Source organism: Syngnathus scovelli, chromosome 9, assembly GCF_024217435.2.
Source record: "Syngnathus scovelli strain Florida chromosome 9, RoL_Ssco_1.2, whole genome shotgun sequence".
Lineage (NCBI taxonomy): Eukaryota > Metazoa > Chordata > Actinopteri > Syngnathiformes > Syngnathidae > Syngnathus > Syngnathus scovelli.
In genome coordinates this window covers 9727501-9741546 of record NC_090855.1, presented here as the reverse complement: position 1 = coordinate 9741546, position 14046 = coordinate 9727501, and the positions used below count along the sequence as shown (strand labels likewise).

Genomic DNA, 14046 nt, shown 5'->3' with positions numbered 1-14046 from the left:
AAAAAACCATAATTGGTGATGTTTTTTGCTGGTTTATTACAAAAAAGAAATATCACATGGGGGACATGGCCATGAGTATTCTTTCCTCTGACCATCGGATATTTATTTTATGTGCTGGTGTTCAGTTGTTTAATTATATTGATATTGAATTTGATTGCATACACCTCCCTATTTAAAATGTTACAGCTCTTTGCATGTCAGAACAAATAATGAGGTTGAAGGAACTGAACAAAGACCTCAGAGACAAAAGTGTGGCAAGGCTCGGCTTTGACCAAGGTTGCAAATGAATTTCTGCTGGACTTAATGTTCCGAAGAGCGCAGAGGCCTATATAATTCTTAAATGGAAGACATTTGACTCTTTCTAGAGCTGGCCGTCAGGCCAAATTGAGCAAACGGGGGGAAAGAGTCTCTGTGAGAGCCGTGAAGAAAACCCCAAAGATCATAGTGGCTGAGCTCCAGAGATGCAGTGGCGATATGAGAGAAATGTTGAGAAAGTCCACCATCAGTGCAATCCTATGCAAGTTGGGGCTTTATGGCAGAGTGGCCAGATGGAAGCTTCTCCTCAGTACAAGACACATGAAAGCCCACATACCATAGAGTGAGGCAGAAAAACACATGGAGGACTCAGACTATCGGAAATACAATTCACTGGTCTGCGGTGAGACCGTGAAAAACCTTTTGGCCTTCATTCTAAGTAGTATGTCAGATACAATACCAACAGTGAAGCATTAAGACGGTGCTTTAAGTGAAAAAAAAAATAAATGCCTGTACTGGCCTTATTTAACTGTTGACTAGTAAATTAGAAGTGAGTAAGAGTAGGTCATTAATACCCTCTGTATATCTAATAAGTTAAAATTTAACATAATCACATCTTGAGCCAAGCAGCTCGGCTGCGCACTGGTCAGCACGTCGGCCTCACAGTTAGGAGGGTGCCTGTTCGATTCCACCGTCGACCCTCCCTGTGTGGAGTTTGCATGTTCTCCCCGTGGCCGCGTGGGTTTTCTCCGGGTACTCAGGTTTCCTCTCTCATCCCAAAAACATGCTTGGTAGGCCAATTGAGCACTCCAAATTGCCCCTAGGTGTGAGTGCGAGTGCGGATAGTTGTTCGTCTCTGTGATTGGCTGGCAACCGGTTCAGGGTTTCCCCCGCTTAACTGCCCGATGACTGCTGGGATAGGCTCCAGCACACCTGTGACCCCCGTGGGGACAAGCGGTATAGAAAATGGATGGATGGACATCTTGAGCCACGGGGAAAACATTACCAAACCAATATCCACTGATCACATTATATTTTTTATATAATTGCAGACAATTGTGTGGTAAAAAGTACAACATATTTACATTAGCATAACAGAACATAACACCGGGAACATTATTTTGTGGGAAAAGACGAGAACATTGCATTCTTCACAATTTGTTTTTAGTGGTATTACATATGATTTTGCAGAAAAAAAAAATTGTATTGTCTTTCCATTTACTATCAAATAATTTTGTGTTTTTGTAACTTGGTTTTGTATTTCCGAATCGTGACGTTACCGCGTGAGGAAAATAAATGTATGCTGGGCAGGCATTCTCTGTGCAATATATTGAAAGGAATGGAGGTAAAGCAATTCAGTAGGGTAGTAGCGAAATACCCGATGACACGCTGTACTAATTTAGTGCGCGAATAAAAATACCGTGTGCGTGTTTGCGCGCTAGTGGAGGCGCGTATGCGCGTGCGCGCACACACAAGCAAACACCTTGGGATCTTCACGGTGGAAAACATCCTCGCTCCGACCAGGAGCTTGCAGGAGCGGGGTCGCTGGCGTCATGAATGGGCGGCGCGCTGACGGAGAACGGAGGGTGTTTTCCAGCTTTAAAAGAACCGGAGACTGCCCCTTTGCGTCATCGACCTGGGGAGACTCTTGGAGACCTCAATAGGCACACGGCAGAATAACACCTCAGCCACACTAGTTTCTTGAGCAGCGCTCACCTCATTCACTCGGCCAGCACTCATACGGTGTGCAATACTCACCACGTTAATAATCAGTTTATTAACTTTACTCCGGTATTTTATCCGTGCACTATTTTTTTTTTTTTTTATTCTTCGTTGCTCATGCAGACTCCCAGCTGGAGAAAGTTGCGCACGGCTTGTTGCATGCGGGATACTCACCTAGAGCGTCTCTTCCAAGTTCAGCCTTGAAGCTCGAGCCAGCAACCAAGTGGGGACTCCACTCAATCACCTTTCTCGCCACGATGAAATCTGCAGAAGAAGGTAACAACTTTTTCACTACCTCAGCTGATAATAGCAGGCGTTGCACTCTGAAATTATTCTGACCAAAGAATTTGTACAAATGTCTGAGCGACAATCAAATGAATACAAAGTAAGACCAAATACACCATTAAGTCATAAGTAAGCAATGCATTGTGTTAATGTTAAATATGAATTTGCCATGACATTCTTCATGCAAGTGTAACACTGAATTTAGTTCAATGCATTAGGCAGCATGGGTGTCATCAGTTTCATTATACGAATCCAGCAGGTGTTTGAGAGCTTCCTGTACAATTTTGTTTTATTATTATTAAACAGTTTACATGGTACCTATCCTCACTTGACCTCAGATTATCCTAATAAAAATACAGAGGAGAATGTTTGTTGATTATTTGCACGGCCTGAGGTCAGAGCTCATTAAGTGTCCACAAACTTGTATGATGTTTCAGCCTGGCTTTAAAATGCAAGTAAAATTGTCTCATTTATTCATGATTAATGTTGCAAAATTTCATTGGGTTGACCAAAAGTTGTTGATAGTCTGTCTTGCGTGGTTTCCAGTGCTGATGTCACTGGCTTTGTGGATTTGGGATTTCATTTTCTCTTTGATATTTCAGATGAACGGGTGCGGGTTTTATTATTATTCATTTTGGCCTAGAGTCTTATAATTGGTAACAGATGTGTGTGTGTGCGTGTGTGTGAGCAAGAGAGGCATAGAATTGTGATGTGTCCGTTTCGGGATGCCGAGTAGCTTGCTTGGCAGGGAGTCATTCCTAACCACTCACAGGCTCTGCAGTATAGCGAAGCCTGCTTTATCATCACACAACTTTGCAAGTCGGACACACAGAGCTAAAAACACACATCCTATTGGGGTATTGCCATAGACTGCACCCAGCTTGTGTAATGCATGTTGGCTCAGGACTCTGACCCCAGAAGATACAGATGGCTTCTGCGGGCAACCACCTATCTGTCCCTGAGGTCCTGTCAGTCTTACCCCACTGTAGACCACAATCCCTGTGGATAAATATATTCATTCTTTAGGCATGTGCTTAGTGTGCTTTAAAACCAATGGCATAATTTGTAACACTTGTGAAGGGGCGATAGATAAAATAAGGTTAGATTTGTGTGATATATTTTTTTTAATGAAACTTGAATGTATCAGACACATAGTGGGCCCTCCTGTAGTGGGACAAATGCTGAATTATTGTTGTCAGTCTGGAAGATGATACCTTAAAATGATGCATAATCAAATAAGACGGGAAGAGCAAAAACCCCCGTTAGGTGAAGTACGGTGTGACAAATGCAGTGTACAAAAATAGAAGACAAATAAAAAACATCTGCAATTCTCAACAAAGTAAGTCAGGCTTGATGTAAGGAGGTGTGTCACACTGGGTGGAGAGGGCAGACTCTGTATGTCATCTGCTGGGCTCGAGAAAAGCATAAAACAGTAGAAAAGCATTAGAGAAGATTTAGTTGGGATACACTTTTAGGGAAGTAGAGATGAGTTTTCAACAAGAGCAAGAATTTAATTTTAATTATATGTTTCAGCACTGCGAATGAGTAAGGAAAGTAGATTTCTTTCTTTATGAAATGTAACAAAAAGTAGTTTTTGCACTTTTTTATCTGTAAAATGACAATAAGTCAACATGCAACATAGTATACAGCATTTGCACTTTTTGAAGTCATCTTTATCACTGCTAAAAAAAAAGAAAGAGTGCACATTTTCCAATAAACTGAAATTATCAATACTACACACACTTACACATCCCATTACACTCATGGCATAGTGACCTTGTGCAATGCACAGCACATTATCAACTCTAACACAGAGCCCCGTCTTTTTTTAGACCAACCCGTATAGGATGTGGCGTACGACAGATCTCATATAAAGCACATCATTGCGGTGAACAAATATGACAAAGGGGAATGCCCTTGATTGGCACACTGACTGAACAGTGTTTACTCTTTGAGCATTGACAATGTTAATAAAAGGTGGACAGAAGGAAGAAGGTAGATTTATAACTGTTGATACATCAGCAGATGGTTTGCAGCGAAGGCAAACCTACGAGGTGTGTTGTTGTTTATCTTGCATGCTCTCTCGTGCTTGCACCTCAGAGTACGAGCGTGTTATACTGCTCAGGCTCTCTTTGACTTAATCACGAGCTCAGAGCGAAGCGAGAGTGCTGTCAGATTTCCACAGGGGACGGCCTAATTCACTCAGTGAGTGATGCAATCAATCAAATAAAGCATCCATCAGTCTGCTGCTGGATGGATTCCTGTAGTGTACATTCGACAGCAAGGAGCGCCAAACAGAGTCTTAAATGAACTTATCCAGCAAACAGGCTGGCAATGCAACTTGGGACTACGGATGAACCACATATACAGTAACTGCTTTGAAATGATTGCTAAGCTTCTCCAGATGTTCTTAGAATAAAGAAAGGAGTCAGTCTGCCGCTGGTAAGATTTGTATAGGGGTATTGTTTGCACATGTAATCACAGTTAATTATTGCTACAGGAGAATGACTGGGTACCTTAATCTGTTGGGTACATATAGTTTTATGTTGAAAATGTGCTTGTTTATTTTCAGATGCATTCAGCTACACACCAAATGTCACCCTTTCCCTTCCACTTGGGATGGGCAACCCATGTCTGGCCACCCAATACCACACCTTACAGTCCAGCCCAGTTATCTCTGTTACGTCTTGCCATCAGACAGGCTACAACTACCAAAATGACAACCATGTAGCAGCAGGTTATTACCTACCCCATGGCATGAGACCAAATGGGGCTCCAGCCCTGGAAAGCCCTCGAATTGAAATCACTGCATACAGCCAGTGCCCTGAGGATCAAGTCGAAGAAAAACATTGTGATGAGCACATCATCAAAAGGGGTGTCAACTCCATTGTGACACTAACACTGCCCAATGCAGATGGCTACCGCGATCCCAGCTGCCTCAGTCCTGCGAGCAGCATTTCTTCACGCAGCTGTAACTCTGAAGCATCCTCCTTCGAATCCGGTTTTTACAACTATGACAACTCCCTACAGAATTCCCCCTGGCAGTCTCCCTGCGTCTCTCCCAGAGGGTCATCTTCACTTCTGTCCTGCCCGCATGCCAGCGGCCCTGCAGCCTCCCCTCATAATTCGCCCTCCACATCCCCTCAGATTGGAGCAATGGCTGAAGAAGGCTGGCCAGCTCAGCCGCGTGATTCCAGGCCCAACTCTCCGTCCCTCAGTGGAGGTGGTGGATGTAACAATATCAGCATTACTGGAGTGGGGAAGAGAAAGTACAGTTTCAACAACACCACCTACCAGCAAACATCATGTTCACCCCACCAATCTGCTACCCCTTCTCCACATGGCTCTCCAAGAATCAGCGTCACAGATGAAAACTGGCTTGCCAATGCCAACCAGTACACCAACTCTGCAATTGTGGCTGCTATCAATGCTCTGACCACCGATGGCCTGGTAGATATGGGAGAAGGGATCCCGGTCAAGACACGTAAGATGGTTGACCATTCACCTTCCATGAGCCTCAAGGTGGAGCCTAGTGGAGAGGAGCTCACTCATGAGGGAGATATTAGTCCCGAAGACTATCCTTCTCGCATGGTTTTAAAGAAGGAGAACTACTGCGGAGGGTTCCTGGAGGTGCCCCAACATCCTTACTCTTGGTCTAAACCCAAGCATTACCTCAGGTAAGGTACCTTATGATTCCCCAATTGCTGTACATTACATGCATTCAGCATTGTGCATGTTTTAGAAATTTAAATTGTGTCCCTCAAGACATCGTTTTCTATGTCAATAGCGTACCTTCCTGCCGGAAATAAAGTGTTTGATTAAGATAGTGAGCAACAGGAAGTAACAGTGACAGGCCTGGCTGAAGTGGAAACAGTCTGTGGGTTAATCAGCCGTTTTTCGGCTGTGGTCTGTCGCGCCATCAGACCATCTCGTTTTGTAGCCACGGTGATGTCATGCTTCAACCGGACAGATAAAGTCTTGTGGTGGGAAATCAGTTCGTTTTGAGTCAACAAACAGCGTGCAAGTTCTGCATATATGCCAGAGATTGGTTTCATCTGAGCCACCCTTCAGGTCAGGGATTCCACATTTGCCATTGTCTTGTACATGTTTGTTTTGGTTAAGATATCGCTGTGGTGATCGTTATTCTTCTCCAAGAAGAGAACAATGACTTATGTTCAGGGGGGTTAGTTGTCGCTTCAAGAGTAACATATTATGGTCCAATGCAGGGTATGATGTTGGTCCCATTCTTTTTCTTGTCTTCAAATTTAAATCAATCGACACTCTATCAATGCTACAGACTGACAGTGTGAGATTTGTTTTTGTAGCCCAGAAATGCCGTTCATCCCACTTTGCAAGCTCACAGTGCTTGTTCCCACTTGTGACAATCTGGTATTAACACACTGAACCTGTAGCCAAAGCAGATTGGACTCCCTTTTTTCTTTTTCATGAAAAAAAGGAGACACACATCATTACCCAGGTCCATGGGATTACATATAAATGCATTACAGACTCTGATGAAATGAAGAAGAATTAAGACAGTTTGAATTCCACAAAGTGTCCAAAATGATGGCCAATTTAATGCAAGGTCAGAGGATTTTGATTTAGACATCTTTGACAGAATTGGAACTGTAGATAAAAATCAACCTTCAGTTTCATTGAATTTTAATAGAGGGTAATGAAAAGTCAAAGTCCTACAGCCATGTGTCACATACATGTGTTCAAATTAGGCTGGAAACGTTGAACAGATCAGCGTTGTTCCGATGTTGGATTTTCTTGAACACTTTTTCATCATGAGTGTTTCAGAAATTACATCAATATTAATCCATAATGTGCAATGTTTTTGCAGCCCATCCCTGCCAGCTCTTGACTGGCAGCTTCCGTCCTGCTCCGGTCCATACAGTTTACAGATCGAGTTACAGCCAAAGTCCCACCACAGGGCCCACTATGAGACTGAAGGCAGCCGTGGGGCCGTTAAGGCTCTTTCTGGAGGACACCCAGTTGTCCAGGTATGCTGACTACACTGCATTCTAATAGTTAAACTGGTTGTACTCTAAATGTAATGCTGCAAAATGGCTGCATTAGCAGAGAAAAACTGACCACTTATTAATTGACCATAGGGCTACAAACCATCAAGGCTCAGGACTATGCAAGGCAGAATATTTTCTGTAGTTCTTGGAATCAGTCTAATTTGATACCTACTAACCAATTAAGTGTCCAATGAGTATGGCAAATGTTTTATTTTAAATATTTGAAGCGTCTATTTACAGGAGACCCTCGCATACTTGTGGTTTGGTACCCACAGATTCAACTGTTTGTGGATTTTTATCAATATTTTCTGTATTTTTAAATATTTGGAGGGCATAACCCTCTATATGGAAAACACTTATTTGTGAAAATTTTCCTTTGCTTGGGGAGGGGGTAACTTATTCAAATTTGCTACACCCCCAAGCAGAGACACAACGAGTCAGTTGATGTCTAGGGTTCACCGTTTTAAAATGGGAGGGGGTGGGTACTTATTGTCACGGGTTACTTTATTCTAATAGGGTATTTGTTAGAATTAGTACCCCCCTATAACTTTGCTTGGGGAGGGGGAAACCTGTTAAAACTTGCTACACTTGGTGAAAACACCCCCAAGAAAACACAGAGGTCGGTTGATTGTTCACAAAATTAGTTGGAAAATAAATCAAGTCTAAACAATAAATCAGTTTTATTTTGCATTTTATTTTTTCATTATTACTTTCGAGGACCACCTACAATACCGCCACGGACCACTAGAAAGCGGCGGACCACTGGTTGACAATTTCTGATCTACAGTATTGTATTGTGTTTGAGATCAATTTGAATTAGATTCTATCTACTGCAGAAAATGTTATTCTTAGCATCAGGCAGCTCCTACTGACTCAATTAGCAATGATCAGGACCAACACGATTGCTTGGCAAACACTTATTGAGGACGTTAGCCAACAGCAGAGCTCATCTTGGTTTACACAAGGTGGTGATCTCGCAGAGCAATTATTCAAAGAACACCACTTTGACTAAATTGGGGATTTAAAACTTTAAAATAGTCATCTTTAATATATTTATTAAGAAAAAAGAGGCGCGAAAAAATATTAATCCAGGGGATTATCTTTTTGTTTCTTTCTTATTACTAGAACATTTCAGTGTTGCTGATGTAACCCCTTCATCTGCTTAGTCTAAGATTTTGATAGTAACACAGAACTTTGTTGACCTCGATATATCAGTGCATCCTGATGTGCTCAGTGTCAATTTTGTAATCCTCTTCAGCATACGTCAGGTCTGTGCACCTTAACGTCCAAAGAGGCCCCAATCACGCTAGACTAGACTTGCACCGGCAACAAAATGAAGATATGCTTGTTTATTATTCAGAGCACACGAGAGCCTGATTACAAAAATAAGGTCCCTCTTCTTCATGCTTCCATTTTTTATTTAATATGTCTTCAATTGTGTTGTTGTAATCATGAAGAATAGGACATGTCATATTCCCCAGCGCCCAGTAGTAATGAGTGGCAGGCGGTGGATGGGTGAGGTGCAGTCAAGGAGAATAAGTCAATAATGACACAGGGACACGGGTGTAGGAAGCAGCCAAGGAAGTGTGTGTGCAAAAGACAGAGTAGAAAGAATGAGAAGGGGAAGAGGGAATCAGCGCAGCTGGGGTTTGGTTGGGCAGCCTCTGGAGATGCTCTGTATCCTGCTGATTAGGGCTTTGGTGCCCCTGAGGTTGGCTGAGCTTGGTGGTAGTCGTAGAGGCGGGGGGGGGGGGGATGTTTGTGGTAAAGAGTCACAATCACTGCGCCCTTCGGACTGCCCCTCCCCTTGCCACGCTTCAGTGCCCCCCTCTCAGAGGGAGTTGAGAATGTCCCTCCTTTTGAACTGCTCATCCTTCAACCATTTCCCAAACCTACACAAGCAGGACACCCTGCACTGAAACCTAGTCATGCTCATGGGCACAAACAGTGAGTGTCACGTGACATGTGTTGGAAAGTAACAAAAGAGATATATTAAAAACATTGATGGGTACGGGGTTTAAACAGCCCCCCCAGACAGCGACATATGATCAAGAAGAAATGCTGAACTGCTCATTTATTGTTGTTCACACCTCCTAAAACAAGCAGCCATATTTTGCTTTGCTCTAATATCTAATATTGAGGGAGGCATGTGAGAAGAAACATGGCATTTCAAAAAAAAAAGAGAGAGCTGGAGGCAATTATTAGTTTTGCACAGCCCAGTTCTTATTAAAAATATGTGTAATTTCCTACAATCTCTTTTGAGAGCATGTTTAACACTTTCATCTAAGGTGGCCACGTTTGATCGTATGAACTCACTGCTTTTTATGAGTCTCAATGCAACTCAATTTGATTACATTCCAAAATGTTGAAATGTATTCTGGATTTGCTTCTGACTCCAACTTCAAACTCATAACCTCATGATTGGGACTCTTTGTGACACAGACGGCTGCTTTTTCACTTTATTTACAGGAGCCGACCATTGAGGCATTGAGAGGGTCTAAGTAATCTACTGGCTTCTCTCATAGTTTTCCAACCAATCTGTTCGTTTACCACAAATATGTCAAAAGTCCACAAAATGATTTTCAAAGCTGTGCTTTGGAAAACCAACAACCTGGTGTACCTATATCTGTCTGACATTGAATAATGTATTTTTGTCCAGAGGGAAACAATGGGGGGAAGTAATGCTATATGAAATGTTTTCATTGTGATTATTGTGAACTGACTCTGATCTAAAATGTGGCTTCTGATGGAAATGTTATGCAACAGCTTTCAGGCTCCGATTCCATCAGCAAACGCACAAACGTTCAACAGGCCCTTCGTAACGAAAGACAATAACACCTGTGGAGTATTAACCCTAACATACAGAACAATCCGGCACATGCCTGCTTCATACAGGATAATGACAGGCCTATAGGGCTTTCTGCCTTCCTCAGTCACACATACACACAACCTAACTCTCTCTCTCATTAGGGCTAAAGCAGCAACAGACATGGTGTAATTTCAACAGGATGTGGCCATCATCCCTATTAACATGTGCGTGACTTAATACCCATCTCCCTTCTTCTGATCGTATATGTAATACACATCACATTTGCATTATGTTTTCCACCACTGCTACATGAAAGACCTCAGGGAAACATGTGTTAGGTCCTTTGTGCATGTAATCATACATTGGATCCGGTATTTACTTTCTGTGTAATTTCCCAAAGAAGTACTGTACACAGTGTACAATCTCTTATTTCTTATTAGATGTAATGCCACCGCTTATGTGATATCAGCAAGGTAGTGTTGTTAGAGTCATCACAGCCATTTATTTCATATATTTATGCTAGTGACAAATGTTGGTTCCATTTGGAAAACAGGTTGTTGTGAACTTTGATACAGGTTGTTTTTAAGTTCTTCATCGAAATATTATTTATCAGTTTAGGCTGGCTGACATTGCCCAGAAAAAAAAGTAAGAGTTGGATCACATGCCAATACATGACATTTTATTTTAATTATAACGCAAATAAAGTGCTTCCGGAGAAACAAAAAACTGCTAGAGATACTCTTGTTGGGATTTTCACCCAAAGGCTCTCGCTCACCTGTGACCTTGGAATGTATCCATCCATCCTTTTTCAATACCACATATCCTATCCAGGGTCGTAGGGGATGCTATCTCAGCTGACATTGGGCGAAAGGTAGACGACACCCTGAACTGGTCTCCAGCCAGTCGCAACGCACAAACCTAGAATATACCCTTGGCAAATAAGGATGTAAACTGTAACTGGAAATAATAGCTCGACTGACTGTCTCTTAAAGTAAAACTTGATAAACCACCCAGCCTTACTGCCTCAATGAATTTGCAGGTTCGGTTGAAAAAGGAATGAACTCAAGGTCCACTGGTAGTGTAGTAGTTCACATCATCAACTCAATTCTTGTAAGTATCTAATCGTATTGGAGTCTTCCTTTAGCCCTGAGGCAAATTTGATCTAACAGGAACATTTTTTGCAAATACTGTAACTATTGTTACAATATCACAACTCATTTTCTGCATGGCTCCATGATGAATGACTGCATACAATGTGAATTCCGTTGTTATTCAATACAAAATTGGTGGATGGTGGAATAATTTTTGAAAGACTATAGAGCTGTGATGAGCGTAGATTAAATTGGATCCAGCTTACGCTTGTTGCATGACTGTCAGCTTACGGCAGAAAGGCAGATAGATGTGTTGCCGAAAAGACTAAATCCTTTCTTCTTTCTCCTCCCCTTTCCCTGCCAAAGGAGGGGTATTTCACTGCTGCTACTGATCTTCTTTTCTCTTTTCCAAATCTCTGCGCCACGTGTACGTCTTCAAGTCATGACTGTTCTCCAGGCGGTGATGAAATCAGGAAAATAAGTCCACCTCTGCAGGCCTGCACAGTGTATTGACACTCAATCAGGAGGGAAATGTCCAATCCTCTAGAAAGTCATTTTAAAGCTACACAAATATTGAAAAACTGAAAGAGATGATTTATGGATCTTTTATGAAGTATTTTCAAAAAGTCTGAAAACACAGTAGTGCCTCACAAGCCGATGAATGATGAGAAATTACTCGAGGTGCACCTTCCTCTTCATTGTCAGCTCGACACCTCTCCACGTCATCATAACTGACCCAGACAATACATCTGCATCCAATTACACAATTAATGCATCAACTGCCATATCCACAATGTTTCTAAATGACAGATTGCTTTGCCACATTTGCTTGCAGTGGGGGTTGTACTAGCTGACACAGAGGCAGAGGTTTGAATTCTGCAAATCACGTCTCTGTTCTGAAGTTAAAAAATAAATATGAATAATAAGCAGTAAAAAAAAAAAAACTGGACCACTCATCTAGTCCAACCACATTTTGAAGGAAGCCACAGTGATAAACCACAATCAAAGTTTGAAGCACCTTCTTGGACTCCCCCTTTTGGTAATTCTGAAACATGGAGAAGTTGTGCGCTCTTCTCCAGAATTTGAATGAGCATCACTGAGGTGTAGCAAGAAGGGAAAGCTTGGTGGCACGGGGAGAAGGTCATAGGTGCACATATGTTAAAGAAATAGTTAGAAATCCAATTGAGGGGGCTGGTGAAAAAGTCTAATGTCACATTGACTTCCCCGAGCTCACGAATAATTTCCTCCACTCCATGATCTCACAAGGATTCAAGTGGGGATGCCACCATCTTGTGCCACCACAAGCTGAGTGAAGGGATAACCACCCTCCAACCTAATACCCCGTCCCCCTCTACTGCCTTTCAACGTGGCAGTTGAGGTAATGATTGGAGGTCACCAAAATATATTGAAAAAACAGCTTTGTGCCATGAATGTCTGGCTTATATTAAAGCCGATGCTGTCATCCGTCAGATTTTACCATCATCCATTGTGCTCTAAAGAGTCAATAGAAGTAACTAGTAGCATGTGCGGCTATGGATAATTACTACTGGTGGCACAGTAAGTAAAGTATAACAAGAAAAAGGGGTCTGGTGGTGAGATCACCTCCTAAATGAAGTGGTCCCTTGGGATGGCAAGACTTCAAGAAGCTCCTGACCTCGGCCTAACTCACTGATGACTTTCATGTGTGACTTCCTCACAGGTTGAGGCAGCTGCTTGAGGTCCTCAGTGCAGTGAGGGGAGAAAAATACAGTAACATTGGTTTTATGTAAAAGTACTATTCAACCTGTTGAATAATTTTTCAACCACTCATTTTTAACATACTGTATATAAATCATAATTGTGTACTAAAAAAAAAAAAAGCCTTGAAAGCTGCCTTGTCACATTTTGCACCAATTAAGTCTATTATTCTAAATTACTGACCAAATCCAGTCAACTTCAAACTGAGTGACTGATATTTATTTTTCATAGGTAGAATTGGAAATATGCGCATTTGTCATTGCTACTCAAGTAAAGGCCAGAATGCAAATGTTACGCCATGGTGTTTATCCTGTCTTCTTTTCTTAATGTCGGTTCAAAGTTTCCTTGTCTAAAAAAAAAAACCTTCAAACCTGCGCTCAAAATCTGTTCTCAGTCAAAGACATACAGTAGGTTGCCAATGAAACACTAATTTCTACAAAGGTCAAGTGACATACTGTACCTCTTTGGTCCTCTGCCCGCTTTCCTTATCCATATCCTTTCAAAACTAATTATAACCCTATTAATCTGATCCTGTCATAGGTTACATGTGGTATTTATTTTGTTAGGTGACTCAGTCCATTAGACAAACAGCCAGGGTCTTTTATTCCTTTCGACAGTACTGCTGTTTTCACTCGGACTGAGCTCAAAGAAAATTGGTCTGAGGTGATGTGCTGGTGTTTGCTGGGGTAATTGACCAATTACTGTGATTTTGTCAGATGGCCATGGCTTACTGAGCCTTGGTTTTGAATATGTGATCATTCACAGTAGAAGCCGTACAGTCAAGTAGCCAACTGAATACATCCAACACCTCTTTGATGGATCAAACAGACTTTTCTGGATTCTTAAGTCAACATATATTGTTTATCTCACCCCCCCCCCTAAGCGCCCAACATCTGCTCATAACGCTGGATAAACACTGAAGTGTAAAGTCTGAGCATATCCTGGGAGGTCTGCAGAAGACAGCTGGATTCCAGCACAAATCCAGATTTGGTCTGGTCAGAAATCCCTCATAAAGTATCAGTTGTCTTCTAGAATTTGCAGCCCAGCATGTCTGTTCAGATTTCTGTGCCATTACCCACTTGGCTAAATTATATGATTGGGTTACCTTAGACAGTCAGAA

At 42.0% G+C, this 14046-nt stretch overlaps 1 protein-coding gene across 2 annotated transcripts in view; it reads left to right on the top strand.

The window, feature by feature from the left end:
- Positions 1 to 1531: 1531 nt before the first annotated feature.
- The window catches only part of LOC125975034 (nuclear factor of activated T-cells, cytoplasmic 1-like), a 48007-nt gene continuing 35492 nt past the window's right edge, over positions 1532 to 14046 (top strand). The window contains exons 1-4 of one of the 2 annotated variants that reach the window (XM_049730087.2): positions 1557 to 1998; positions 2101 to 2253; positions 4835 to 5939; positions 7109 to 7268. In XM_049730087.2, coding sequence (XP_049586044.1) covers positions 2235 to 2253; positions 4835 to 5939; positions 7109 to 7268 — 1284 coding nt within the window. In that variant the 5' untranslated portion in view covers positions 1557 to 1998; positions 2101 to 2234. Of the gene's footprint in view, positions 2254 to 4834; positions 5940 to 7108; positions 7269 to 14046 lie in introns of both variants that reach the window. The other variant, XM_049730089.2, reaches the window with a different exon arrangement.